Genomic DNA, 27,525 nt, shown 5'->3' with positions numbered 1-27,525 from the left:
GTATGTTAGGGGGTAGAAACTGAGATCTGGTGGGTAAGTACAAAAACGGGTTGTTTGAGATCAATGAAATTCGGAACGATACAATTTTCGCCTAGAGACTGAAGATTTTTTTTTTTGGTATTGTGTGTGAGTGTACTTCCGCTATAAAATATCTGTTTTGTTCTACTAATTAAATCCAGTAGCTCGGAAGATAACGCTAGAAACTATACAAACTATTTACATCGTAGGTATGCCGGTTTTTTCTTGTTTAAATTCCATCCACTCCAGTACCATTGACGATTGCGGTAGTGCCATCATCGAGTTTTAGTCAATGCATCTGTATTTTGTCTGTGCCTTTATAAGAGGTCTCATGCATGACCAAATTCGATTTAGATCTCCCATTTACTAATATAAGACAAGTTTTTCCAGTCACAGTATTTACAAGGCCTTTAAACAATGAACCATCATTTTCTGGTACTTTCGACATTCAGCCTAATTGGTTCAGTCCTAGAATAGATAAAATTGTAACGCGGAAACAGACAAACAACGAAATTTGACGGAAATGATTCAGTGCTGTCTAAATTTCAAATTAATACATCATAAACTTGGATCCAAGTTTTAGGTAATTCTGATCGAGATGGAGGATAAAATATCTCTTTAAAGGGGTGTATGATATTAGAATAGGAATAAGGATAGGCCAGCTAGGCTGACCCGTGAGATCGCACATAGACCATTAGTCGTTCCTTACTTTTGCAGAGAAAGTGGAGCATAAAGCATAAAGCTGCGTCATGATGCACTTTTCAACGAGGTTTTACAAATTGCTAGTCCTGGTCCCCCTTCAGTGAGAAGCAGAAAGCTTTTCGAAATGCCTTCCTAGAATGTACAGAATTTTTAACATTAATTTTACGGCATCTTAGGGTTAAGAGTTGGTTTCTTAAATATGTATTTCGGCACTGGTATAGTACTTCGAAATCACAGTTGCCTCTGGTGGCTTTACATACATACATATATATGTTATGTAAATTTACTCTATTTAACACACTGCTCCCAATTTTAATACCCAGTGCATGCAGTTACAAACAAACATACTACATATGTATGTACCCATGAATGTACTTACAGTGGAGGTCAAAACATATGGAACTGAAACGAATTTTTTACATAGGCTGGACACTAACAGCTTTTTAAGGTAAAAAATATAATAAAACCGTCTGTATGGTGAGTACTTTTTCTTGGAAGATCCTACGATCGTTCACTGACAATTATTTCAGCTTTATATGCTGCTGAAATTTAGTTTTAGGATATTCGATTGAAATTTTATCGGAAAATTGTTTTTTCCAACATTATAATTTAATTTTACTAATTTTATAAACCTTAAGTAAAATCTTCAAAAGCAGCAGGTATTTCAGTCACTTTTGAAAAGCACTTAAAATTGCGTATGTTTTAAGCGAAAATTTTGAACATTTCTAATTTTTATGAGACTACTTAATATCATTCTTTAAAAAATCTATAGAAATAGTACGCTATTGATAAGATATGCATATGTAGATTTTAGAAACTTAGACGTGGTTCCATATGTTTTGGCCACCACTGTATACAAGTGCTATGTATAAATGTTCATTGTAATTTGGCAGACGACAATTGCATCTGTAAAATTAAATTTACGATCGTGCGTACAAACTGCAACAGACAAATTACTTGTGCCATCAAATCGCTTCTATTCCATCATTTTGTGGGCATACTTGATGGGAACGTAACGCACTCGCGAAAAGTTGGCTAATACTATAGTTGGTAGCATGTAATAAAAGTGTCCTAGGATAACATCGATTAAGTTAAAAGAGTGCTAAACATTTGTTACAAATGAAATAAATGAAACAAGAAATACATAATCACATTTTTTTAATTTGCAATAAATAATGCGCTGAGCTGCAAAATATCGGAGCAAAAAACTACCGGTGCGAAAACTGAATAGACTAAACCAATTAAGACAATGTAGTTTGAGCGTTGTGTAATACAAAATTGCGAATTCTTAAATTAACTTAAAAAAAATTATTTAATCTACAAATATGGACGACTTCGCAAAGAAGTGTACAATTGAGTGCAATGATGAATTGGGAAGGTACTTTGCCAGCACCCGATATCCAATTTTTACTTATGTATGTACAAATGTAGATGTATATGGCGCGTTCCATACCAAAACTGACGGGGTTCACCCTGCATGCGTTTAATTTGTTTAAAATTTTTTAGGGTTGGTGCATAAAAAAAATAATAAATAACTTTGAAATTTGAGCTTGATTAATACATTTTTAAAAACTTTACAGCGCAAAAACAAAAACAAATCGATTTAATAGTTTTTCAAATATCTCGAGAACGGGCGCGGTAAAAATTTGAAAAAAAAATCACACATACACACATCAAAATTCTCTAACTGCATACCCGAAAAAATTCGAATAAAAATTTCAAAATTTGTAGATTTCTAGATTACTCAGCTTCGGTGTAAAAAAAATTCATAACTCAAATTATTGTAGAGTGCAACCCATAACAGTATACCTAAATATTGCGCAATACTCAGAGCTACCATTGTGATTTTTTTTAATTTTTTCTGAGATGGCATATTTTTGAAACCTAATTTATTTATAAAAAAAAATTGTATGTATGTATGGGAAAAATTTTTCAAGTAAACATTTTTTTTTTAATATTTCTTTTCATAGAGAACTTTGATGTATGGATGTGTGATTATTTTTCAATTTTTTCCTCGCCCCGTTCTCACGATATTTGGCAAACTATTAAATCGATTTGTTTTTGTTTTTGTGCTGTAAAGTTTTTAAAAAGCTCAAATTTCATATTTTCTTATTATTTACGTTTATGCATCAACTCTAAAAATTTGAAACAAATCAAACAGATGAAGTGTGAACCTCGTCCGTTTTGGTATGGAACGCCCCATATACTATGAACATATGTGAATCCCATTTAGAGTCCCTGTTTTTCTATTTTTGAGTTACTAGCTACATAACACATAGTTTTATTATTATTTCTTAATATTTACATATTTCATATTTTTTTGCAGATATGTCACCGCAGCAGTGGACATGAAAGCCGGCGAAACTTGTCTGCTAGAACAGCCAATATTGCTGCTGGCTCTCAATGGCGATAGCCGATGCTCGAATTGCTTGAAACTAACTAAACAATTTTGCAGGTATTAATAAATTTATAAGGAAACGAAAATAAACATTTAGGGGATTCACAAGTCGTATTAAGCGTCATAATATCTTAATGTCTGTACTATATAATAAGAGCCAATAATATATTTCCTATTAGTCTTGTGCATCCTCTAATTATTTCAAACTTTTTAATGCAAGCCGCTGTGGTGTGTTGGTTAACAGTGCGCGCTAAAAAAAATATATAAAAAATGTAATTTCTGGTTCTCATAAAAATACAATCGCCGTCCGGGGTCGACGTAAAACTGTAGGTCCCTCCCCTATGTATAACAACATCAAGACGCACGCCACAAATCGGAGAAGAAGCTCGGACCAACACTAACTTATGTATGTGTAAGCGCCTTTTTTTTTTTTACAAATATTTATAAATGTAAAAGTGGAGGCGTAGGTGGAAAGTGTAAGGCAGAGCTGCTGCTACAGTTCATGCTGTGCGTTTTAAAGTTGTCGCAAAAATTAAAGGGCCTAAAATATTATACCGCTCATGAACGCTCCTGAGAGGCGACCTCTTTAGAAAAACCACTTTTGTTGAATATTACTCGAACCACGAAGCAACCCCGGCATTCAAGAGACGAGAGTTGACGAATATGTTGTATCTGAAAAACATTACGTTTTAGGATTATCTCTAGTTCAGCAAATTACCGCTTCTGCAGTAGGAACTGCTTGCTGAGCTTGATGTTGTGCGTCCCATTAAGTAAGATGGCTTACTAGAAACATCAGAATGCCTTTCATGGCGCTGCCAAGCGAGGTATTCTGAAGGACCAAACGAACAAAACAGCGCAGTATATTTTGCCAAGAACATTTCTTTTTATTTGTGCCAGGTGATGACATTGTTTAGCTAGGCAGCCCGTTTTCGTTGCCGTGACTACTGTATTTATACGTATACTATTCGAAAGAAGTCCTTTGTTGGAAAACCTATTCTTCCTGCGTGGATTTCCATTATCATCCTGAGCTCAGCGCGCTACATAAGAATGGGGGCAATGGACGTAGTCCAAGCCAGATTTGACGTACTATCCCACATTTTGGTTCTGTAGCCTATCTTCTGTGTTCCAGTTTAATGAATTAGGTTTTAAGCCACAGTTTGAAGATTGGAGGTTAGGATGCTTATTAATATGTTAAAATCTAAATTTAATATGGGACACCGTTTTATTTCGTTCTATACACAAATTGTACATAGTTGTACAGTTGTTTAAGTTTAATCTTCATTTCAATGATTCAAGCTCCTATTAACGGACCGAACTGACAGTCTTTAGACAAGTAGAAAAAATGCTAAGCCAGGTTCAGTTTTCGTAGTTAATGAATGATTAAACCATAAGACGGTATAGTGTTAAGCATCTACTTGCATTCGAGTTTATACCCAGTAGATTTAAAATTTTAAATAGATTCATCTAACCTAACTTTCGAAAGCTGCTAATAAAAGTCTAATTCGTATCAGCACCTGCCAAGTCTTTCTACTCTGCGACAATTGTACATCACACAATGAATACGACTGCCATTTACTTGCCGACATGGAAAAGTTACGCATAGACTTGCTCAGGGAAAATCCTAACACGTATGGACTTCTCAAAAGTTTACTTCTGCGCGAAAATCCAGCAAATGCTGCATACTATGAGCAATTATTACAAATGGAGGCGCATTTAGAAGAACGGCGCAACACTGAAATTTGGAAAGATTCGCAAAAAGGCGTCGTCGAGCCCATACTTAACGCAGGTTTGACAAAATATCTGAAAGATGGAAAGTCCATAGATGTAACACTGCTGCAAAAACTTCTGGCCATCGTTGATGTTAACTGTTTCGAGGTACGAGCGCCGGATGAAGGCCAGTTACGTGGCATCTATCCGCGTGCAGCACTCTTAGCGCACAGTTGTATATCGAATGTTCAGTCATGTATCGATGAAAGTTATCAGCTGAAAATGTTTGTCACGCGTGATGTGAGCAAAGGAGAAATGCTCTATAATTGCTACACAAATGTGTTGTTGGTATGTTGCTAAATCTTAAATTGCCTACATATACACTGGTGGAAAAATAAATAGGGACACAACATTTTTTTTAAATCTTTCCAATTTTCCTTTAGTTTATTTAATATTTATTATTTTTTTATAAAATTATAGCTCATTATCTAACAAAAACCATATATATACCTATTTCAAACTTTATGAAAGAATTATAAAAATTCTGCATAATTGCATCTAAATTTTCAACTCTTTAATCAGATTTTGAAAACTTTTTCGAGTATGTAGTTTTATAGCCCATTAAATTTTAGTAGAATGAATTTTCTTCGATACAAAGCATGTTAAATTATTTTTTGTATGGAAAAAAGAATAAGATTTATCAAAAATCAACCAAATTTTTTAGAAAATTCACACTTGCACTTTACTCTACTACAATTTAATGGGCTATAAAACTGCATGTTAAAAAAAAATTCTAAAAAATCTGATTATAAAAGTTGAAAATTTTAATGCAATTTTGCTGAATTTTTATAATTTTGGCACAAAGTTTGAAATATGAATTTATATCGTTTTTGTTAGATAATGAGTTATGTAAAAAACATAATAAATATTAAGTAAACCAAAGAAAAATAAGAACAACTTGCTAAAATTTCGTGTCCCTATTTATTTTTCCATCACTGTATAAGAATAAAGTTAATAATTTTATCGCTTCAGGGCACCGACGAGCGGCGTAATATGCTAAAGGTGGGCAAGTATTTCGACTGTAAATGTGAACGCTGTGAGGACCCCACCGAGCTGGGTTCACATATGAGCAGTTTTATGTGCGCGCGTTGTGCCGAGAATAAGCGAGAGGGGGGTTTCATTGTAAAGCAGATGAGGAAGCAGTATGCGGTGCAGAAGCCGCAGCCACAGACGCAACAGCAATCATCGAAAAATCTCCCTAAGCAGGCGTGGGTGTGGCAATGTCTGCAGTGTGGGCATACGCTACCGGTCGATACTGTAGACCAGCTGGTGGAACGGGCCAAAGAAGAAATGTTTCATGCCAAAGATGATATTACACGTTATGAGCTCTTGCTGGCCAAACTCACGCGCTACTTTCATCCCAATCACTACCTATTGCTGGATATCAAGCAAAATATTGCGGCGATTTTGCGCTCCATACTACAAAATTTCACATTGCAGCCGGGCCGGAAGGTTTACGAGCGCAAAGTGCGACTTTGTCAGGATATATTTGGTGTTTTACAGATTATTCTACCAGGTATTTCGCGGTTGAAAGCGATTGTACTCTATGAAATGGCTAATACATCGGCAGAGTTGCAACGCATGCGATACGAGGAAAAGGAGTTGCAGAAATCGGAGCTTGTCGTAAGTTGCAAGAATTTTAGTGTATAGCCTGTGTTCTCAATTTCAATTGCTTTTGCGAAACTGGCTGCTATTATTTTTTTATTTTAATTATTATTATCATTTGATTATAAGAGATTGAAATCTGAGATCAGAATGCAATAAATGTTTAATCTAAGTATTATTTTAAATAAGTTCGAAAAACGTTATGGGTACTAATTGACTTCCGGTTGATTGGTTAATAATATGTACTATCGAAAAGGGATATACCTTTAATTCATTCTCCGGTTAATTGAAACAAAATTTGTGCAATTTTTTAAGTGCAATTAAGCGGCGAATTTCGTAATATGTATGTATTTATTATTTAATTTATTTTTGTTTTTTATTTTTGTAACTTGCAGGAGCTTTTGAAACGAATAGAAATGATGCTACGTGAATCAATACGAATGTTAATTTATGAACCCCCCGAGACGCCGGAGGGTCAAATGACAAAGAGTATGTTGAAAGAGCTAAAGGATCTGCAGAACGACATTAAGTATTTGGATGAAAACTAAAATGAAAGTGATGTAGATAAATTTGGAGAAATTTTCCGAAAGTACGACAAAATTAGTTTCATAAAATTTTATTATGTATAAAAATATGTACATAAATAGCAAATATAATAAGGATTTTAAACTAAAAAAATATTGTTACTTTGGAGTTAGAATTTATGAAATCGATACAAAAAAACAACTGCTTTGGATTCTGCATGTTCGACATCAGCCAATAAAAAATATAAAAAAAAACATACATAAATAATAAAAAATAAAAAGAATATTAAAAAATAACCAAAAAGCAAATATAAAAAAAAATCAAAAATAAAAAAAAAAATCAGGAGCGAATCAGAAGTGAATCTCCTAAATGTAAAAATCGAGAAAGTTGTAGCAAAATTATAACTTTCCTCCTTGAAAGAAACAGTTTACGTTCGCTACAAACTTAAAAAAGAATTAAAAAAATACGATATAACAATTTTTTTTTCTTTTTGATTATGTATGATTTTTCTGTTCTTCAGAAAGGGTTGGTGTATTTTTTGTTTTGGAACGAATTTTCGTCATCCCATGAAAAATTTAGTTTGGGGACAAACCTGTTTCGGTATTGTGCCATCTTTAGTGTAATTTTTCGTTCTGAACGAAAAGGGATTCGTTCCAAAACTCATCACATATGACAAAACAAAAGCGGCCGAAGCAGCTCCAACCTAGCAAACAAACTTAGGAATTCGACCCATACAATAATAAAAATAATAAAATTTGTGAAACAATTATTTAGCGGCAGTATGATAAAAATTGTGGTGTAGAAAGGTCTTGAAGGTCTCGAAACCTTTAACTTTCAAAATATGATTTCGAGAAAAAAAATAACCCTGTAATTTGTATTAACAGTAAAAAACATTAAAAAGTTCATTGATATATTTAAAAACTTAATAAAGTAGCACAGTAAAATAATCGATTTAAAGTTTACGGTATTCAGTTTGTTCAATTGTCAATAGATATTCACATTCATTTTCTTTTTATAGTATAACATAACCTTAAATCCATTTAGTGTAAACCTACATATAGCACACGTTCTTCAAAAGGAGCACAACTAAAAAACAAAAACTTAGTAGATTTTTTGCATAAATCAATTCGTAGTATTTATGTATATCCAATTAATGCAAATATTTTTTTCTTCATTATTATATTTTCTAACTATAAAACTACTGCCATACCTGTTTTTGTATTATTGCCTTTTGAAAATGGTGTGCGAAAAGAACATTATTGTTTCTTTATGGAGTGATTAAATACTTAATAGAAAATCAAGTTCTTTAGCTCCAAATTCTTTATAAACTCTGTATTTTATTGAAGATTATAACTAGTTTTATACTGTAGCAGTTATTTCTAAGTTCTAATAGGATTTAAATGAGTAATAACTGGACTTTCGTACAAACGATATGTACATAAATATAACTTACCCCCATTTGTTTGTGAATGAGGTAGAACTTCGTAAATTAAGTAAAAATATATTTTTTTATTAATGTACGAGATTCTAACGCATTTTTTTTTAATAAAAAATAGTGGTGGTAAGTTCTAACATGATCGCCAGTGTATATCTAATATTAAAAAGTGCACTTTGGATTTTCACTTATACTGTAAATCGCTTAATTTTCACCTGAAATATTTGTTAACAATTCAATTAACTTAATAGCTGCCATGAAACGCGACATATTGTAGTTGCCGATGTTGTTGTTGTTGTTGACGCTGGAATTTTCTTTATATGTCGCACCTTCGACACATTCGTCTAGTAGCTGCACCAAATTCGGATATTTCACCTCCATTTCCGCTGGTATTGGTTTTAAGAAGCCTTTTGTTTGATCCCCTTTCAAGTCCTCGCGAATAAAGAGACAAGACTCCAGCACATTCAAATCGCTTAACCCATTCGTACACAAACGATCTGGTACGAATGCAAAACAATTGTCGCACGCAATTAAGTCATGATGATCAACACCATCACTATCAATTGTGCTGTTCGCATCCACTATATACACTGTATTCAAGTCAACGAAATAAAGTTTATCACGTTCAACATTATAAACTAGATTGTCTGAGGTCAGATCGGTTATATATATGCGATATCCTTCAAAGCCATTTGTAAATATTAAAGCTGCCTCAAGTAGTTGCCTTACGATTCGTAGTTTAATTTGAAAATCTGCCGGGTAGAAGTGCTCCACCGTCTGTCCAACATGCTCTTGATAAGCGGTAAATCCACATATACCAAACGTTTGCGGCACTGGAAAGCCATGCTTCTGCAAATAGGGTTGCAAGAACAGCTGCGCATTAGTGAGCATAAACAACCAAACCGTTGTTTCGTTGTAACCACTCGTGGTGCTGAAAAAGTTTACAAAACGCTGTATGCTTTCATGGGGACAGAATTGAAAGTCTAAGCTCGGTGCTTGCAGGTGGAACTCTCTCTTTAATAGTTCTCGATTTAGCGGAAAATTGAGAAGTTTTATAAATTCCAGACTTTTCGGATAGCTTTTTGCTATGATTTTGTTAACACCGCTTTTGCTGCGAAATATCTGAGTTTTTCTGCGACTTCCGGTTTTGGCCAACAAATGGCTAAAAATATTGTGTGTACTCGATTGGTAATCATATTCTAAACTTTCGAATATCACTTCACACTGTTTAATTTGACTTTTACTATAAATTTGTTCAAGAGGATAACGCTTGAATTCGTAGGTGTGTAGTTGTTCCAAGAAATCACGTAAATTTAGAACAAATATGAGGAGTAAAAGAAATTTATTACTGTACAAATGACGTAAAATCAATCCAAGCATAACTGAAATGAAAGAAGATTACAGTAAATTGGTAAAATACATATGTCAGATAGAACAGTTAGTTATTCCTAGGACTTAAGGAAAACTGAAATTTATAAAAAATAAGCGATCCTAATGGCACGGAGGGCACAAAGGCTCATCTCGATGTCCAGGAGGTTTACCTATCCCTACATGTCTTTATACCATCCTGATTTTCTACTGAGTCCTAGCAGACCCTCTAATAGTTTTCCTTAAGCTGTACAGTTGCCTGTAGTTGGTAGCTACCAAAAGACTTTTTGTAAGCAAGTTAAATGTGTTGAACGCTGTCACCGTGACTTATGAGTTTTTGAGTCAAATTTATATACATATGCATGATTCAATAATAGAAAGGTTTTGTAATAAAACAGTATTCTCGCTCCCACACATAAAATCGGCTCCTTTACTTGTGCAGAATGTTGCTTACTCTATAGTTTCTAGTGATATTAGTAGTAAAACCAAAAATTCTTCATACTAAATATTCGTTGGCATCACCTTCGTTTGCGTAATCTTCTAGAACAAGTGTAGAATAGCGACCGTTTAGCTATAAAATAACCAAAAATGCCGATTGATAGAACTTTTTACGCTGACTTCAACGATACCAAATTTATTTGGGGCAGGTAAAAAATAAAGAAGATATAAGAAGTTTATTTGTATTTTTTATTATCACTAAATTGTTGAAACCCAAAAGTAGATCATGATAAAATATGTAATATCGAATTAAAGATAATAACTTGTACTTTCTAAATAATATAAATTTCTTTACCATTAATTATGCAGTTTTTTTTTCAAAAAAAGCTTATTTCATGAAAAAATAACATTTGTTCGTTTTTTAGTGGGTTTGGTTTAAAAATACAAAAATCTATGGTGAGGTCATTAGTTTTTTAATCGGTTATATAGTTCATAATATATTAATATTTAAAATATCTAAAAACTGAACTTTAACCTTCTAGAACGTCTTCATTTTTTGGTTGAAATGAGCATAAAAAGTTCTATTGATCTGCATTTTTCGTTTTTGCATAGCTGAACGGTCGGTATTCTAGATTTGTTCCAGGAAATGACGAATAACTTAAATCAAAAATGCATATTTTTATGTATTGTTTAGTATTTCCATTAAAACACCAAATATATTGCAAATTCGCATAGAATTAATAATACACATTTTACTTCTAATTGTATACTTTGCGTACTTTTTGTAGTACCATTCCACTACCGTTTTTGCAAAAGGCGATCACATTCTTCACCATTCTCCTACTTCCAAAATACAAATCTAGATAAAGGAGTGTCAAATTTTAGCTGTCACAAATTACACAACCTTGTATTATTGAATCATGATACATATGGGTATTTCCAAACTGGCATTACGTGACGCTCGGATGACAAAATGTAAAAAAAAAAATTTAAAAAGTCAAAATTCTAAAAAGGTTTTTCTAGATTTGCATAGCAATTAAATGTCCCCTTATTTAGTAAAAAAATTACAAGTGGAATTTGACTTCGGTTCCGAAATTGCAAAACTTTGCGAATTGGGCAAGACTATTTGTATAAAAGTTTTTGTAGTAATATTGGAAATGTTTAAGGTTAGTTTTCCAAGTATTTATATGTATGCTGTATGTACAATCAGCTGAATTATCTGACGTGACGTTACCTGGCGTTACGTTACTAAAATTTTAATTGAAAATGTTTTGTTGGTATTATTCTTGAAAGAAATTTTAACGGGAAAATAACATGCATTTTACGTCGAGCGTACTTTTTATTTTGACATCAGCGCCACCAGCGACTCCATTTTTTGCAAGTCTATGTCTTATTACGTTTCAACTAAACATACCAAATACGAAACAAATGAGAGCATAAATATGGTTTCGAAAAATATCTCGACCCTGGCGCCACCTAACGAGACAATTTTTGACAAAAATGTTTCTGTTTACATAACCAGTATGTATTATAAATAGCAGCCATATCGGTCTATAAATAAGTTAGGTTTTTAAATTTTTTACGCGGTAGACTTTTCGCTGGAATTGCCCATATGTAGGTAGAAGGTTCAATCATTAATGTGAACTGGAAATCCTAAGGAATTTTCATAGCGACTTTCGCATCCAAACTTACTGCTGCCACAAAAACATGTTATTTTAAAAACCTTTATATTCTTCGAAATCCACTGAAAAATAAGGTCATCTTCATCCGCATGTTGACCTTAAAACATAATACATATCAACAAACTACATACAACAGACTTGACGTTTAAAGGAGCTGTAATTCATGCATCTTTGTCGACAACCCGTTTCCACGCTAGTTGGCTTGATTGGCTTAATTCACCGATATGAAAAAGTGGCACACTTTGAGACATCGAAAGTGTTATATATCAGCTGAATCGATGCAGGATTTTGTAAACAAAAATACTCGGCACTAAGCATTTAAAGGATAAATTAAAAAAACCATTCAAATTCCGAAGTTAAGAACCATCACACAATGGACGATCCAGAAAAATCCGACCGAGGTTCATCTCCTCATCACCACCTAAATACCACCTGGCATCGATATACTCATCGGCGTAGCCAGAATGAAATTTAGGGGGGGGAGGCTCGACCCTATTAAGCTGGCATTTCAGGGTACTATTTTATATATATAAGTAAAATTTGAAAGTTAGGGGGGGGCTCAGTAAAGTCATTAGTAGTGCGGATTTTGTATTGGATCTTCCTAATCGAGTTCGGAGATGTTTGTGTTAAATATTTAGCGCCTCGTTCAAGATGCAATATGATTGCGTTGAACACCACTGGGCCGGGAGATACAAGGCAACGGAAAATACAAGAATATAGACAAAGAGAAATGATAAATGATAAATATTACGATAATAAAATGATAAATGATAAAACAAAAATATTAGGATAATGACAAAGGCAAAGACGCTGTCAAAGGCAACGACAAAGACAAAGTCAAATACAAAAATACAGAAAAAATAAAATTAAGGACAGGATGGAAATGCAGATGTAAATAAATAATAAGATAAAGATAAAATAAGGACAAAGGTAAATATCAAGATAAAGAAAGACAACGGCAAGACACAAACAAAGACAGAAACAACAAGACAAAATGTTTCCTATGAAGTTTCACTTCTTTTGTGCGTAGCGAGTACACCTACTCAGCTCTGTTCATAAGGTATTAATATGAAAACGACACACTATGCAGCGCCCCCATTTGATGGGTCCTAAGCGTTTAACAATTGCATGTTTTAACGACATTTCAGTTTATAAACAGTAAGTAATAACGAAACAAATCAGCTGGAAGAAGTCTTTAAGATATGAACAAATCCTGTTTCGCTTAAAATGCCACAAACATAAATGCATAAATACACATATACAGTAAACGTCAAAAATGTTTATACCCAGACGTTTTGACGACTTTATCTATGTATTTATATTTGCCATACCAAATTTTTCTTATTTCTATATAAAAATATAGTTTATTCAATGACAAAAAACCCCAGAATCATTTTTTTTTTTAATTTCATACAGAACGTCTGTGAAAGCTAATATCCTCTATATTTATGTACATATGTACATACAGTCAGCGTCAAAAATATGCATGCCCTGACGTTTTGACGATTTTATTTACTTATATTTTCCATACCAATTTTTTTTTTTGTATAAAAATATAGGGCACTCACATCAAAAACCACAAAAATCAATTCTTTCACTTTCATACAGAACTCGAGGGAAACTGCAAGGAATACCAAGAAGTTTTCATCGAAATTTTCTAATTCGATTTCTTAGAAAAATTTTTTAGTGAAGTGAAAAGTTTCAAGTCGCCAAAAATTACCGTTGAGATTTGATAATTTTTTTCTCCGAGGGTGTTGCGTACCTTCATTCATATAAAAATTATTGTGTTCATGTGTTATATGAAAGGAAATGCGCAACACCCTCAACAAAAGACAAATACTCAAAAATCAACGGTAATCTTTAGCGACTTTTAACTTGCACTAAAATTGCATGGGCTACACAACTGCATACTGAAATTTGTTTAAAGAAATCGAATTGAAAAATTTAAAATTTCGCTGAAAATTTCTTGGTATTTCGTGCAGTTTCCCTCGAGTTCTATTTATATATAATTGAAAAAATTTGTTCTTGTGGTTTTTGATGTGAATGCACTATATTTTTATACAAAATTATAGTTTAAAAAACTAAAACCTCCCTATTATAATTGCCATTCGTACTGTCATCAGGTATGTAACTTGAGAACAGAAATCGCTGCATCTTTTAGGCGCATCAATATTACATAGTTACATCCCGAGCTAATAAAAGGGAGGTAAAAAAGAGGAATTGGAACACGGAGAAAACACTATGGATGTGATATCCATAAAAATTGATAACACTGTCCTATCCATTAATTATGGAAAATATAAGTAAATAAATTCGTCAAAACGTCAGGGCATGCATATTTTTGACGCTGACTGTATGTACATATGTACCTACATAAATAAAGAAGGTATTAGCTTACAGAGATGCTGCCATCGTAACTCCTTTCCACCTATCATTCGCAACGCTCTTCTGCCCGAGTCACTGACTTTTTTATTTTAGCTCGATACTTTGGCTCATTGCAGCTATTACTTGCTGCTGGTTATGGTAAGTCTGACTTTGGAATGTATGTAGATAGTTGTGCTCGTGCAGGTACAAAAATAATACCAAAAGAAATTGAGAAAATGAAATACTAAACGTATGCATGTCAGGATGACTACGAACGTTGCGCCAGCGCATAGTTCAAGGTTGTTTGAAACAAATAAAAACGGGAGAAATAAAATTATGAAAAGAATGAATTTATAAATTCTTGGTCATATCGAGAAATATTTCGCTGTCCTGAAAAAGTGTGCTGTATTAAATTTACTACATTTTATTGTTGATAAATGTTAGTGGGCAACTATGCATTGGGTAATAAGTTGAACCTAAATAATCAGCATATTTTAACTCATCCACAAGTTGAGCCTAGGGTTGTTTTCGCATTGGGTAGTGGTTGCGGATGCGGGTGCTTCGCGGTGTATGTTCTTCAAACCCGCCAGGTAAACTGCACGATTCAATGCGTTACTTGCGTGCTGGATGGTATAACCTGTGGGTGTCGCCACTCGGCAGGCAATGGCAAACCTCCGAGTGTATTTCTGCCATGAAAAACAGCTTCTCACAAAAACACAATCGCCGTTCGGAGTCAGCGTAAAACTGTAGGTCCCTCCCCTTTGTGTGGCAACATCAAGGCGCACGCCACAAAACGGAGGAGAAACTCGGCCAAACACTAACATATGCGTAAGCGCCAATCTACAAAAAAAAAAAATAGAAACCTCACTCATTTGCAATATATGTACTTAGATATGCATATCTCACATTAGTGACAAAATTTGTTAAAAGGTTTAAGACCTGAGTACAAAAATACATAGTTATTTGTACATTAACATCAAGAGGCATTATTCGACATAAAATTAAAATATAACGAACACGTGCGAAAAGTAATAAACTCAAAATAAGTTACAGCTGAAATAAAACTGAATTTGCTTTATACAATCTTAGATACATACATACATATGTACATGCAAACAAAAATATTCACATACGCTTAATTCATTGAGCTTAAATCGCATGGTCAGCATTTACGATCAACTTGCTGTCCATATGCTGAAACGTTTCGACCAGTTCTCTGATCAGGGAGTCCATTCAACTAATGAGAATGTTTGTCAAGAACACTGACATGTGACGGTGTAGGAGAGATTGAAAAATGTTCGCTGATTAGATTCTACTAACTGTTGGTAAATGAAGAGTTTGATTAACATAAGAGATTTTTTTTATCCGTGATAATATTTTCATTAATTTTCAGTCGGTTGTGGGTTTTTAACAGTTTTAGTCTGAAAGCGAATGAAGCCTTTTCTCAAAAAAATCGTCCATTTCAGCGAAGACGACACCTCAGATAAATAAAAAGAAATAAATAAATTGTGTTTACATCTAAACAAAACAGTAAAGCAGGTAGAATAAATCTATTGAAATAGATTTTTTTGTTGCTATAATTGCATATATAATATATTTTTTATTGTTATAAATGCCTATATAACATACTGTAATATGCTGGCATCAAGTTTTCAAGGCATTCCTCATCTACTAAAGGTGGCAATGCCAAAAATAATTAACCAAAAAGAAATAACAATTCATGAGCTTTACAATGGTGGTAAGTTATTAGAAAAACACATTTATGGTAAGAAGTTATAGGTGTATATGTATTTTTTTAACGTAACATACAAATTCTTAAGTTTCCGATTTTTAAATGAGGTTCCCCTACTAAACATGTAATAAATATTCACATCAAATCAGCAGTGTTCATTTTACTCACGAGCTGTGTCCTCAAAGGTAACTCGTCCCACCCGTCACAAAATGTTGTCCCACCCGTCCCAAGCAAAAAAAAGTTTTTTTTTTTTTAATATTAAAATATAATAATGACAGTAAAGCATACAATGGTTCTTAACATTCTACTAAGCATGATAAAAATATAGTAAGGTAGAACCGCTGAGAGTCACTTTTAAAATTCTTGACGTTTCCAAACAATTTAATTTTTAAATTTACTCACAAACTCACACACACATTTTCATTTTCAATCTCAAGCAACAACAATTTCGAACAANAAATTTCGAACAATTTCATTTTTTTATTTTCACTTTTATATGATTTTAAAATGTTGGCAAACTTAAAAAAAAAATCATGGCCGACAAATTGAGAGAACGGTTCTACCTTGCTATATTTTTATCATGCTACTAAGTATATTCGAGAGAGCCGCTATAAACGAAATATTTATAGTGTGTCTAAAATTGGGAAACGAATCCAATAACTCAGAGAAGCGGGTGTCATCGTTGTCCCACCCGTCACGCTTGGAAAATGTTAAGTTTCTGTTCAAATTATATGATTAAATTTTATACTTTATCAGTTTCGTATTAAACTGATATCTGACTTCAAGTGTTAATAGTTTGACACTTGTCAAATCAACGGTTAAAGAGAATTTACTAAAAGTTTGAGCAAAAGCGAGTTAAAATATCCCACCCGTCACTTTGGAATGCCCGAAATATAATTTTTAGTTTCTAATTATAGCTTTTGAAGATGCTCTAGGAATATTTCTGCATCAAAAATAAAATTTGGAAAATATGTCGATATATATCGAGCCCTAACCGCCAAAATAACGTAAGCGACATTTTTTTCAAAATTTTCTTTTTGATGCAGAAATGCATCTAGATGCTCTAGGAATATTTCTGCATCAAAAGGAAAATTTTGAAAAAAGTGTCGCTTACGTTATTTTGGCGGTTAGGGCTCGATATACACGGTACGTTTTTTTTTACAAACGTTTTGTGTACAATATTTTTGATACTTAGGTTGTTTACACTTGCTTGGTTATCAGGTTATCTGGTTAAAAATTATTATTCTGTAGTGTATTTTATTGTTGTAAACTGAATAAAAAATATAACCACATAACCAGATAACCCGATAACCAAGCAAGTGTGAACAACCTAACTTTTATTTAAACGCATAAAATGTCTGAATTTGTTGTTTTATACATCAAAATGTTTGATATGAATTGAATTAATATCAAAACTATATACAATGCTTATAACTGTTTTTTATACGATACGTTAATTAATTTATTTAAATGCCCGCATTTATTTTATGTAAACTTCAAGTATTGCATGAATGGATAACCAACTGTAGCACAGTAAACCATATTATTTGGTATTTTAATTTATACCTACTGTTAATCTGCAAAACCTGTAAATTTAATAAAATCTCGTTTTATTGATAAAAAATGTTTTGGTAGTTTGCAAACTGATTTGGTAGTCTTTTTGGTACCTTAAAATATCTCAAGTGGCAACGCTGGCCGCAAGGAACAGCTCAGCGGCAATTTGACGACAATAGCGAGGGGATAGCTGCACTGAGCCAAAAGCACAATGGTTTTTTCAACCAAGTTATGGCTTGATTTTTTCATGGTTAATAAGCCGATTGTAAGAAATGTGATTCAAGTTGGCATTTGAGAACAAATTCATATGTATGGCAGTGGCTGAACGAGCAGAGGTGGTTGCTGTTATTTGTTGGCTTCCAGCGGGTTCGAGAGTACGAATGCCGTCAGCGCGGCACATAATTTTTATAAATTTTTTTTTTTGTTTTTCAAGTTGAACATTTGAAGGTAGATTTATAAAGCGGCTGTAGCTGAGAGTTCAGAGATGCTTGCTGTTATTCGCTAACCCAGCAAACACAGTCTCTAACGTTAGAGAAATTTGAATTTCCACATGATGACTAGGGTACTTCTCTAATCGGTCTCGAGTTGATGACGAAGTTAGATAACTACATTATAATTCGATTCGAGAACGATAAGAGAAACAACGCAAATTCAAATAAATGTAAATAAGCAATATTCCAACTGAATGAATAATAAATTATCTTTAAGTTCAAATAATTCATTATTATTTTAATGCAAATACAGTTAATACAAATATTACAAACAAAGCGTTTTATTTAATAAAGCAAAATCGCATTTTGAAATTTACATTCGAATCGAATCCTATTAGAGATCAACAAACGAATTCGATTAGAGAATTAATATTTTCTCGAGTCGAGAACTACATATGTCCCATTTTTGTTGAGATCGCTATGATTCTCGATAGTTTTTCGAGTCGTTCTCTAACGTTTGAGATTGGAGAATGTGGCTAGTTCTCCAATCATTCTCTTATCGGCAACTAACCTCAATGTTTGCTGGGAACATTCAGAAGATGCGGTTTCAAATATCTGCAAAGGCAACTTGTTAAAATGATAATAAAAATGTTTGTTTTGTGTCTCCGAATTATGAAAAAGCATATGTGAAGTGCAGAACATAAGCCCATTAAAACGAAAAAAATCGACAATAAAAAGTTTGGTTAATGTAAACTAAAGTGTGGTTAATATTACCAAATCATTGTTGAAAACATCAACCAAGGTATTGTTAATATTAACCAAAAATCACATTGATTCCTTTTCAAGTTTGAATTTGGTAATATATATATATATATATATATATATATATTACGTAATATATTACGCAACATTTATTTCTTTAAGTCAAATTTATTTTTCTACGCAATCTCTTAATTAGTATGTCATTAAGTCCATCTCTTTTCTAAGCGCACTTAAACTGTTGCCAGTCAGATGTACATATTTTTCGCCATAAATGAAATAATGACATCTTATTTGTGAAAATTGTCGTGTTTTTGTTCTTGGTTAATGATAAATTCTCCCAGATACAGAATGTTTTTCCCAGCATTGACGTCGCGACTCCAGCCTGTACGGCAGTTTGGACAAAACTGGTACATGTGTGGCGATTTGGACGTCAGGTTTACGTTGTAATATTTTGCGCAAAGTTTGGTTGTTCTGAATTCATTAACCATCAGAATATCTGCTTGACGTTGTTTTAGTGCTGCGATTAATAACCGATTTGTACGCCGATATCCGCGCATTTGTGAGTTTGAAGCAAACTCTGTTGATCCGATGCAGATTAACGTTTTCTCTTCTTTGTTTGGTACCAGTTGTTGCGCAATTTTGTTGCAGGCTTTTTGTCGGCAAATGTATTTCTTCAGCTTCAGCCGAGCCACCTTTCTTTGCGAGAATATTTTTTGTTTTTGCTCCAGAATTTCAAGTTCAAATTTACAATAGTGGTATTCATCTAAACCGATAACTTTATCAAGCAGATAATCTTATAAGTTTATGCACTCTGTTACATGAACGACCCACACTCTCTTTTCGTTTACACATGCGACAATAGGCGTGTTTTCTTTGGTTATAAAGCGCAGTGTCACTAACTTTATACTACTAGCACGGGGATAAAGAAATTATAGAAACTACCTCACTAAATTGGAAAAAATTATATTTACGAGATATCTATTTAAATAAATGTACATATAACATAAAGGCTATTTATTTGAAGCAAGTTATAAGAAACAATGGCAGAATGTCTGTTTGTGTATGAATTCATTTGTCACGGCTACCAAACTTTGCGAATTATCAGTGAAACAAAACAAACAGACGGGATAATAATTGAACCAGATCTCTATCAGGATCATATCGTTGTTGAATTTGCGTGCAAAATTTGTATGCGGATCCCGATTATTGCCTAAGAAAACATAGCTAGAGTTGCGACAGAGTTGCATTGTCTTCAGTTTATCAAGTTTATTCAGTGAAATCGCTGGATAAATTTATCAGAAATGTGTAAACGAGTTTCCATACAAATTTTGACAGTTCATTTATAAGGTTTACATAATTATAAGTTTATACGGTTTACAATGCATTTATAAGGCTTGATGAATACCCTTAATATTCTTTAAAATTTGACGAATTCGCAGACAATTCTGATTTTGTGGTGAAATCTTTCGTGTATTTATGTAGTTTTATTTTGCGAGAATAGAAACCAGAAAGGTGTTGATAGTACGAATTTTTGATTTTCACAGGAACATGGTTCTGGATGCCAGCTAAAATGAGCCGACACCCAGGATCTAGCCCAATCTTGTTGTCGTATTTTGTTCCACGTATTTTTATTAGATTACCTTCACAATCGGTTTCATTTGGTTTCAGGTTTCTTTTTTTGCCTTTGGTTTCATTTTGTATTTTCTTTTCCATCGAAAAAGATACCGACACTCCATCGGTTACAAGTGAAGAAAACGTTTTGGTGCACGTTGAAGGAATTTTAAAATATTTTCCAAATTCACTTTTATCGAAGGAAGGAAATGGTCCTTTGAATAATTTCAATCGACACAATAGTTGATGGAACGCAAATCGATCGTATCTGACGTGATGTAAACCGTGTTTTAGTTGTGGTATTAGTGAAAATTTTTTTATTTTATTTATCTCATTATACCGTTGCAGGTTATAAAAGAATTCGATGGAAGACCAAAATAGTTTAACATTCTCTATTACGAATGAAATTTAATAGTGTGAAATGTGTATGTGCAAGTAAAATTACAGGTGGTCGAACATCAAAAATCAAAGTGAAGCTACATATATCATATCCAAGAGTCGGTAGTTTGCACCTTTTCCAAATTTTTAGAACTTACATTGCACCGTAGCAGTAGTCGTCTTAAGTTTGAAATACTGACAGCCGATTTCTCAGTGGATGTTTAATTATAATCAAAAGATTATCTCTTATTGTCATCTTCTCAGTGTACTTAATATATGAATAACTCACCACCACCTTTCATAAGATTTATTAATGGCGAAACCAGCTTTTCCTGTAAATCCTGTGTGATTGCAAATAGGGTTGGGTTGAATCCAAATAGTTTGTTATTTTGCGAAATCCTAGGAAACGAAACAATTGCAAGCTGGCATCTTTTTAATAATGGTTTAAATTTAATTAATGCTTTCAATCTGCTCACAAGTATGAGTTGTCAAAAACCATTGTTTTGAACCTGTAAACCTCAAGTAAATGTCAATCACACCAATTTACAAAAGTATATATTAAATGTAAAAATCAGTACAAACTCAAAAAATCAGTAGATTTTGCGTACTGATTTAGGGCTCTTAAAAATCAGTACAATAGAAAAAAATCAGCACATGTACTGATTAAATCAGCGCATCTGGCCACCCTAATGTACATACATATGTAACAAACACGAAATATAACTTTTAGCTTAATACTACTACTAATAATAACTTATAATATAAAGCACTCACTAAATTTTATATATACTCCCAAAGTTTTTTATATATGGTTTCCACTCCACGAATTTTCTTGCACTCTTAATCCGCAAAACGTATAGTAGCAATCGCGTGAAAATCTAGAGATGTAAAAAGACATCGATGTATCGAGCAATAACAATGGCCATCAAAGGCCCTGGATACATTGGAATGCTGATTAGATATTAATCAAATAGAATCTAAAAGCTTTACATTATTTATCACGCATGTAATTCATTACTACTTTTCCTACTGGGTAGATACTGGTGCGCGCCGATTATTTTTGATGGTGCCCTTGCCAATACAATGGCGTTAGATGAAAATAACCTCGGATGGTAGCATTTCGATCAAATAGGACTTTAAGTTTGAAAGAAAAAGGAGCTGACCGCAATGAAATGTAGCAGTCATGCGAACTATCGTCAGTCTCTCTATTCCTACTGCATATTCAAGTAAGGTGAGTGGTGGCATTTGTTACGCTCGCAACCGGCGCAGACCGATGAAATGCTTTGCTCACATAATCGACATTCGAAAGCGTGAGCACAGTAAAAGTCTCAGAATTTTACAAATCATTTAATCGTAGATGAGTCGTTGAGGTGTAAGGTTTGTGAAAATCGACTTGAAGATTTTAATCACACAACTTTTGGAATATTTCGAAAAAAAATAAGAGTAGAGAACATAAACGAGAAAAGCAATTAACTAAATTAAATACATATTTGGTACATCCAAGTACTGTGACGATAACTCAAAAGGTAAATAAAATTAAGGTGAATTTGTTAAGGTAAATACTCGTAAATGCGTGTAAACAAAAGCTAATAGAATATTAAGAATATAAACACAAGATCAGCTGCTGATCTTTAGATATGTATGTACATATGTTCATATGTATGTATGTACGTGATACAAAAATGAGATATCGGTCAAGAGCAATTTTCCACGATATTTTATATATAGTTACCTACATATGTACATATGTATATTCTATGTACACTAAAGTGAATAAAAGCGTTGACATTTACGTAACAAATTCTCAAGTGTAATAAAAAAAATGCATAAAAAACCAATACAAGTGGTTTTGGCGATATTATAGAATTATTTGCAAAATCCAACTAAAACTGGGTGCTGGATGAAGTGGATGGATTTGTTGGTTTTTTTATTAATTTTTTTTTTTTTTTACATACATACATACATATGTATATATGTATATAAGTATCACCAAACCTACATACGAGTATAGTAGTGCAGTGCTCGTCAAAGTGGTGGTCCGCGGACCGGTGCCGGTCCGTAAGCCATAAGTCGCCGGTCCGCAAAGGGATTTTGGATTCATGTCAAAGCAGAATACCCGGAACTTGCTGAAATTGCTCTGAAAGCTCTACTCCCATTTTCTTCATCTTACCTTTGTGAGACTGGGTTTTCAACCATGAGTATTATTAAGACAAAGTACAGGAACAGTTTAAATATTAGTTCTCCATTGCGTGTCGCACTGTCCACAATTGAGCCACGACTTGATAAGCTTGTAAATAATAAACAGGCTCACCTCTCGCATTAGTAAACATCGACTTTCGTAACTTTACAAGGAATGAATATAATTTTAATAAAACTTGACGTGCTTATAATATGTCTTATTATTATAACTTTACAGTTATTACATTTGTGAGGTTTTATATTACTGTTTAATGAGGCTATGTATATACAACTTGTATAATAAAAACAACTTAAATTTGTTAAACATTCATAAAAAATCGTTAATATCTGCTATCATTAAATGGTAATAGGTCATATATAGACACCCGGCTAATAAAGAAATTCATTTAAACAAATTTTAATACATATATGAGATGATCGTAAACGAAAAATAATCAATAAAAAAAGGTACCGGTCCCCGACGTAATAGAAAAACTGCAGCCGGTCCGTCACACTCAAAAGTTTGACGAGCACTGTTGTAGTGCACATAAGCATGCATGTGAATGTGTGTGCTGCTGTTATTTTTGAAATTCTATCGATCGGTATTGAAGCGGCTAATAAGGCTTTAATGCTGATAGTTATATTCTTTTTCTGCCATTACTGTACTTAGTACGTAGTATGTACAATGTGTGTATGTACTTCTTGTTGTGATTTTGAAGTAGAAAGTTATAGTGCTAGTTGAATTTTAAGAATTTTTTACGGTTTAAGAGACACAAATAGAAGGAATGATTAATTTTAATAACCACTTTTATATTTACTGCTTTTATTTTATTCTTTTTCGAATTTGATATTTTTATGTTCAGATTTTTCTACGCATTTTGCATCTCACATTTTTGTGCTTATTACTATTATTATTTGTTTAATACGTTTTATTCTTTTTTACAAACCAGTTCTGTGTTATTCTACTCTCGCGAATTCCCCCTTTAGATCAATCAATGCATAAGCCACTCGCCCAAAACCCATGCCGGCAAACGACGATGACAAATCAGATCTGCCTTGATTTTCATGTTTTATATTCCTCTAATTGATTGTAGATAAATAAACAAAAGGCGACATAAGCGCGCGTAAATAGATATGTACATAGTGACACAGCTTAAACGCGCTTCAGTAATTTTTTGAAAAGCTGTTTGCACATTTTGTTCTAATGTAAACAAACGTTGATTTTATTGAACGAACATGCATACCCACATGCATACGTATGTATGTATATACATATCGCACACCATCTTCAAAAGAGTTACAACTCTAAATTTGGCATTTTTGAAATTATGCGCTAAAAATGTACACAGAGCCTTTATTTACATCTCAGCAAAAGCTGGAGCAAATTTTTGTTATAATTTGTTAAAAAAAAAACCTAAGGTAAAGTCGCCCTTGCCTATATGATTAGCATGTGCTGCGAAATAGTTTTATAGTTTATTTTGAGTTGTGACTCTTTTGAAGACGGTGTGCGATATGTACATTAGAGTGTACCAGAAAAAAAGGTCCGCCGTACTCCCCTGAGTATTCAAACGAAACATACTGAGCTTGAAGTTGTTCAAGCCAAATTCATTTTAAAGTGGTTGAAAATACATGCAGGAAAAAGCAATTGACTTTTTCCTGGGACATCGCCATATTAAATAAATGAGTTCGTTGCAGGTAAAATAGTGAGAATTTCGATTAGTTATCATTTAAAATAAAGTAGTTTATAAATTACTTTCAAACTAAAACAAATTTCCTGCAGGGAAATAACTAGATAGATGTTCTGAGATTAAACGCAACATGAGTTTTGCCCACCGGCAGCCCCTCAAGGCCTCTCAGTTATTTCTGAGCGAAGGATGCACCCAGTTGCTGATGGTGACTTCGATGGCCGAAGGAGGATGTGCTATAACTGGTTATTGACGAGGAATGATTGGTTTGAGCCAACCCCCCGAATAACCTGGCACACAAAGTAAAACAAGCTCGATATGTTTACCAACATAATTTAGTCGAGACTTGCACTGCCGAACTAGTTTGGAAGTAGTTGGCTGGTAAATGCCTCAAGCTTGGCTGTCACTACAGACACGTAAACCTATTCTCCTCCATCTATTTTTCACCACGTGGTCCATATATTTGAATGAGGAAATGTGAAGCTTATGCTCATTCCTGACCTGGAGTCAGTTTTGGAGTATCAATAAAGATTCGATAATATTTGAGTCCGAACTCAGTGTTGAAATTAAACCAGCATTCAGCCTCAGGAAACTCAACCTTATAGAACCTCTTCAACATATGTATTGGTGGCGTTCTACCCTGTGGCATTGAAAAGACGCAAGTGCTCCGATCTCTGACGTCAGCAACTTCTACCTCGCCCCACTCGGTGTTATATCAACATCTATTTCTTTTTAGTCTGCAGGTGGCCTTTAAGGCTTCCCTACGTATTAAGATACAAAGTGACGGCAAGTGCAGCAGTGCATCAAGATCAGCAACAGGTGTTGTAGGGACAGCTCCCTGTTTACATTATGCCACTTACTGAAGGCAATTATTTCTTCGATGGGACACGTTTGCGAAACCCGTCTATAATTAAACGAATTAGTTGCTCGGATGGACGAACTGATTTTCAAAATAAATCTGCAGGCGTTGTACTAGTTATACATACATGTGTATGTATGTATGTACATGCTCACCCAGCCAGCAAAGAAACGTAAATTTTGCCGACAGTGCAGTTTAACTCAAATTTCTGTATCCGAAAACGCATACAACAAAACTCCTACAGTCATCATCAATTTACGTATACGGAAAACATTCGAAAAAGATGATGTCATTTGAAAGCAATAATTGTATTTTATTTGCTCAAGCTAAACATTTGAAAGCATGCATGCGTTGTCGGCAGTGGCTAAGTGTGCAGAGGAGTGTGCCGCTATTTGTTAGCTTCCAGAAGGTGCCGGGTTCCAAATCCGTCAAGCGCTTCCTAATTTGATTTTATTTCTTTTGAACCATGAAAAAGTATCTTTGAAGTGCAGAAGGAAAGCGTATTGAACCAAAAATCCAATCAGAAAAATTTCAGAAAAAACAGCCGAAAACGTATCCTTTTCACCACCATTTTCGGTACTTTTCTGTACATACTTTTCTGTCGCACACTTTATTGGGAAAACGGACCATTAAAGTATCCGGAAACGGAATCGGTAAACGGGCAAAAATCCGGTTTTCGTCGACTTTTTTCCGTTTTCGGATCGGTTTTCGGATTTTTTGTAACTATACTTCAAAAAATATATGTAAGTTAACGGCCCTACGAGTCTATATTCCACTTCTGAATTAAAATGTTCATTTAGAAAAAAACTGTAAGAAAAATTCTTGAGATTTAGGCATATTTGCAGCCCTCAAACATATAATTATCATACATTTTATTACTTTTAACAGTAATTCAATAATACAAAGTTTCATGCAAGCACTTATCAATTGTTTGCAGCATTAATTTAATAAATGATATTTTCTCTTTCCAGATGTATTCAATATTCCCATCGAGCTTATCGCAACCAGTGCATTCGCCTCAGACCAAAGCCGCGCAACTGGCCTTTCAGCTCTTAGATAACGCTACAATGAATGCACAATTTAATCGCCGATTCGAACAATTACTACGCTCTGAGAAATACTACGACTGCGTATTTCACATTGGCGGTGCACAACTAAAATGTCACAAATTAATATTATCCACAGCCAGTCCAGTTTTCGAGGCCATGTTCTATGGTCCAATACGCGAGCAACAAAAAGAAATTGAGATTTTGGACATTGGCGCCGAAACTTTTCAAATGCTTCTAAATTTTATTTACGCCGGTGTCATGCCGGTGTCCCTTTCGCTAGAAGAGGCTATTGAGCTATACTATTGCGCTGAGAAATATTTAATCACTGACCTGACGAACACTTGCTTATTGACGATAGCGCGCAAATTACGTTACACAAATATTCTACCTGCGCTGGAGCTTTGCGTCTGCATGGATCTGCGTGATCTGCTGGAGGTATGCATGTCTTTCTTTAACCGCTGCTGTCTCAACAATCCACAATTTATGACATCGCATAAGAGTCACTATGTGCATGTATCCAAGGAATGCGTCAAGGCAATAATTGCAGCTAATAATTGCGCGAAGACTAGAAAGCAAGTGTTGTGGTTCGTTTACGAGTGGTGCCAGCAGGAATGCCATGAATTAGGATTGCAGCAAGAAGATTGTGCAGTAATCATCAATGATCTGCAATTGCCTGCCTACAGTGATGAGGAATGCGAAGTATTGAAGCTAAAAACGCCACAGCGACAAACCTGTAATTCTATCGAACGTAGCTATTTTAAGGCATGCCGGCCCTTCACTGTCGACCAGGATACACATGAATGGACCGTGTTTGTCAAATGCAATCGTTTTATTGCATTGCATGGTCTCATCATTTACAGTCGCCTATCACCACTGGCACATTACGCGTTCAAGCTACCCAGCGAGTACAGTGAAAATTTGCATATTGAAATTTTAGCATCCGCTAATGAAAGAAGTGATGAAGTGAGTGATCAAGAGGGCAAT

General features: G+C 34.0%; 3 protein-coding genes across 3 annotated transcripts in view; 2 read left to right on the top strand and 1 right to left on the bottom strand.

The window, feature by feature from the left end:
- The first annotated feature begins 1,908 nt into the window (after positions 1-1,908).
- Positions 1,909-7,130, top strand: SmydA-6 (SET and MYND domain containing, arthropod-specific, member 6). Its single transcript, XM_017609826.1, has 5 exons — positions 1,909-2,098; positions 3,047-3,175; positions 4,630-5,173; positions 5,858-6,508; positions 6,886-7,130. Exons 1-5 carry the CDS (start codon positions 2,046-2,048, stop codon positions 7,036-7,038), a joined length of 1,530 nt encoding a protein of 509 aa, XP_017465315.1. The 5' UTR covers positions 1,909-2,045; the 3' UTR covers positions 7,039-7,130.
- Positions 7,131-8,286: 1,156 nt separating this feature from the next.
- The window catches only part of LOC108358466 (uncharacterized), a 29,061-nt gene continuing 9,822 nt past the window's right edge, over positions 8,287-27,525 (bottom strand). Inside the window, exon 2 of the mRNA XM_017609828.1 lies at positions 8,287-9,832. Coding sequence (XP_017465317.1) covers positions 8,655-9,830 — 1,176 coding nt within the window. The 5' untranslated portion in view covers positions 9,831-9,832 and the 3' untranslated portion in view covers positions 8,287-8,654. The remainder of the gene's footprint in view (positions 9,833-27,525) is intronic.
- The window catches only part of LOC108358447 (BTB/POZ domain-containing protein 1-like), an 11,008-nt gene continuing 5,612 nt past the window's right edge, over positions 22,130-27,525 (top strand). The window contains exons 1-2 of the mRNA XM_017609775.1: positions 22,130-22,296; positions 26,464-27,520. Of these exons, the coding sequence (XP_017465264.1) occupies positions 26,464-27,520 (1,057 nt within the window). The 5' untranslated portion in view covers positions 22,130-22,296. The remainder of the gene's footprint in view (positions 22,297-26,463; positions 27,521-27,525) is intronic.

Source organism: Rhagoletis zephyria, unplaced genomic scaffold, assembly GCF_001687245.7.
Source record: "Rhagoletis zephyria isolate East Lansing unplaced genomic scaffold, Rhagoletis_zephyria_1.1 Rzeph_scaffold_00257, whole genome shotgun sequence".
In the NCBI taxonomy this organism is placed as follows: domain Eukaryota; kingdom Metazoa; phylum Arthropoda; class Insecta; order Diptera; family Tephritidae; genus Rhagoletis; species Rhagoletis zephyria.
Note: the sequence above shows the minus strand (reverse complement) of the source record. Positions and strands in the feature narration are given on the sequence as shown.

Excerpts from the sequence above, each read along its gene's own strand:
- SmydA-6 (XM_017609826.1), top strand. The coding sequence starts at position 2,046 with ATGGACGACTTCGCAAAGAAGTGTACAATTGAGTGCAATGATGAATTG. Across the intron at positions 2,099-3,046 it reads TGCAATGATGAATTGGGAAG|ATATGTCACCGCAGCAGTGG; the intron begins GTACTTTGCCAG and ends ATTTTTTTGCAG. Across the intron at positions 3,176-4,629 it reads CTAACTAAACAATTTTGCAG|CACCTGCCAAGTCTTTCTAC; the intron begins GTATTAATAAAT and ends AATTCGTATCAG.